This window comes from Gavialis gangeticus, unplaced genomic scaffold (assembly GCF_001723915.1).
Source record: "Gavialis gangeticus isolate Ggan-Ray unplaced genomic scaffold, GavGan_comp1, whole genome shotgun sequence".
Taxonomy (NCBI): Eukaryota; Metazoa; Chordata; order Crocodylia; family Gavialidae; genus Gavialis; species Gavialis gangeticus.
In genome coordinates, this window is record NW_017728994.1 from 40,343,901 (window position 1) to 40,344,156 (window position 256).

Here is a 256-nt window from a genome sequence, read left to right on the forward strand (position 1 = left end):
ACCTTCCTGCGGGCGCGGTGCACGTCCCCGCTGGCGCTCAGCAGCGTGTGCGGGCCCAGCAGAATATGGGCACTGCGGGGCCACTGGGTGCGGACCAGGCTGTGCTCGCCCAGCAGCAGCTTGCGCACGTTGTCGGCGCCGCTCACCCGGATCACGGGCCGCCCCAGCAGGTGCGTCTTGAACACGCGCCCGTAGCGCCGCCGCCGGGAGCTGTGGAAGCGGGAGCCCTGCGGGGGGCAGGCGGGTCAGCCCGCGC

General features: G+C 74.6%; 1 protein-coding gene across 1 annotated transcript in view; it reads right to left on the reverse strand.

Moving 5' to 3' along the window:
- LOC109287154 (cytochrome P450 26C1) overlaps positions 1 to 236 on the reverse strand; it is a gene marked incomplete at its 5' end in the record, with an annotated part of 12,739 nt that extends 12,503 nt beyond the window's left edge. The window contains one exon of the mRNA XM_019502117.1: positions 3 to 236. Coding sequence (XP_019357662.1) covers positions 3 to 236 — 234 coding nt within the window. The remainder of the gene's footprint in view (positions 1 to 2) is intronic.
- Positions 237 to 256: the final 20 nt, after the last annotated feature.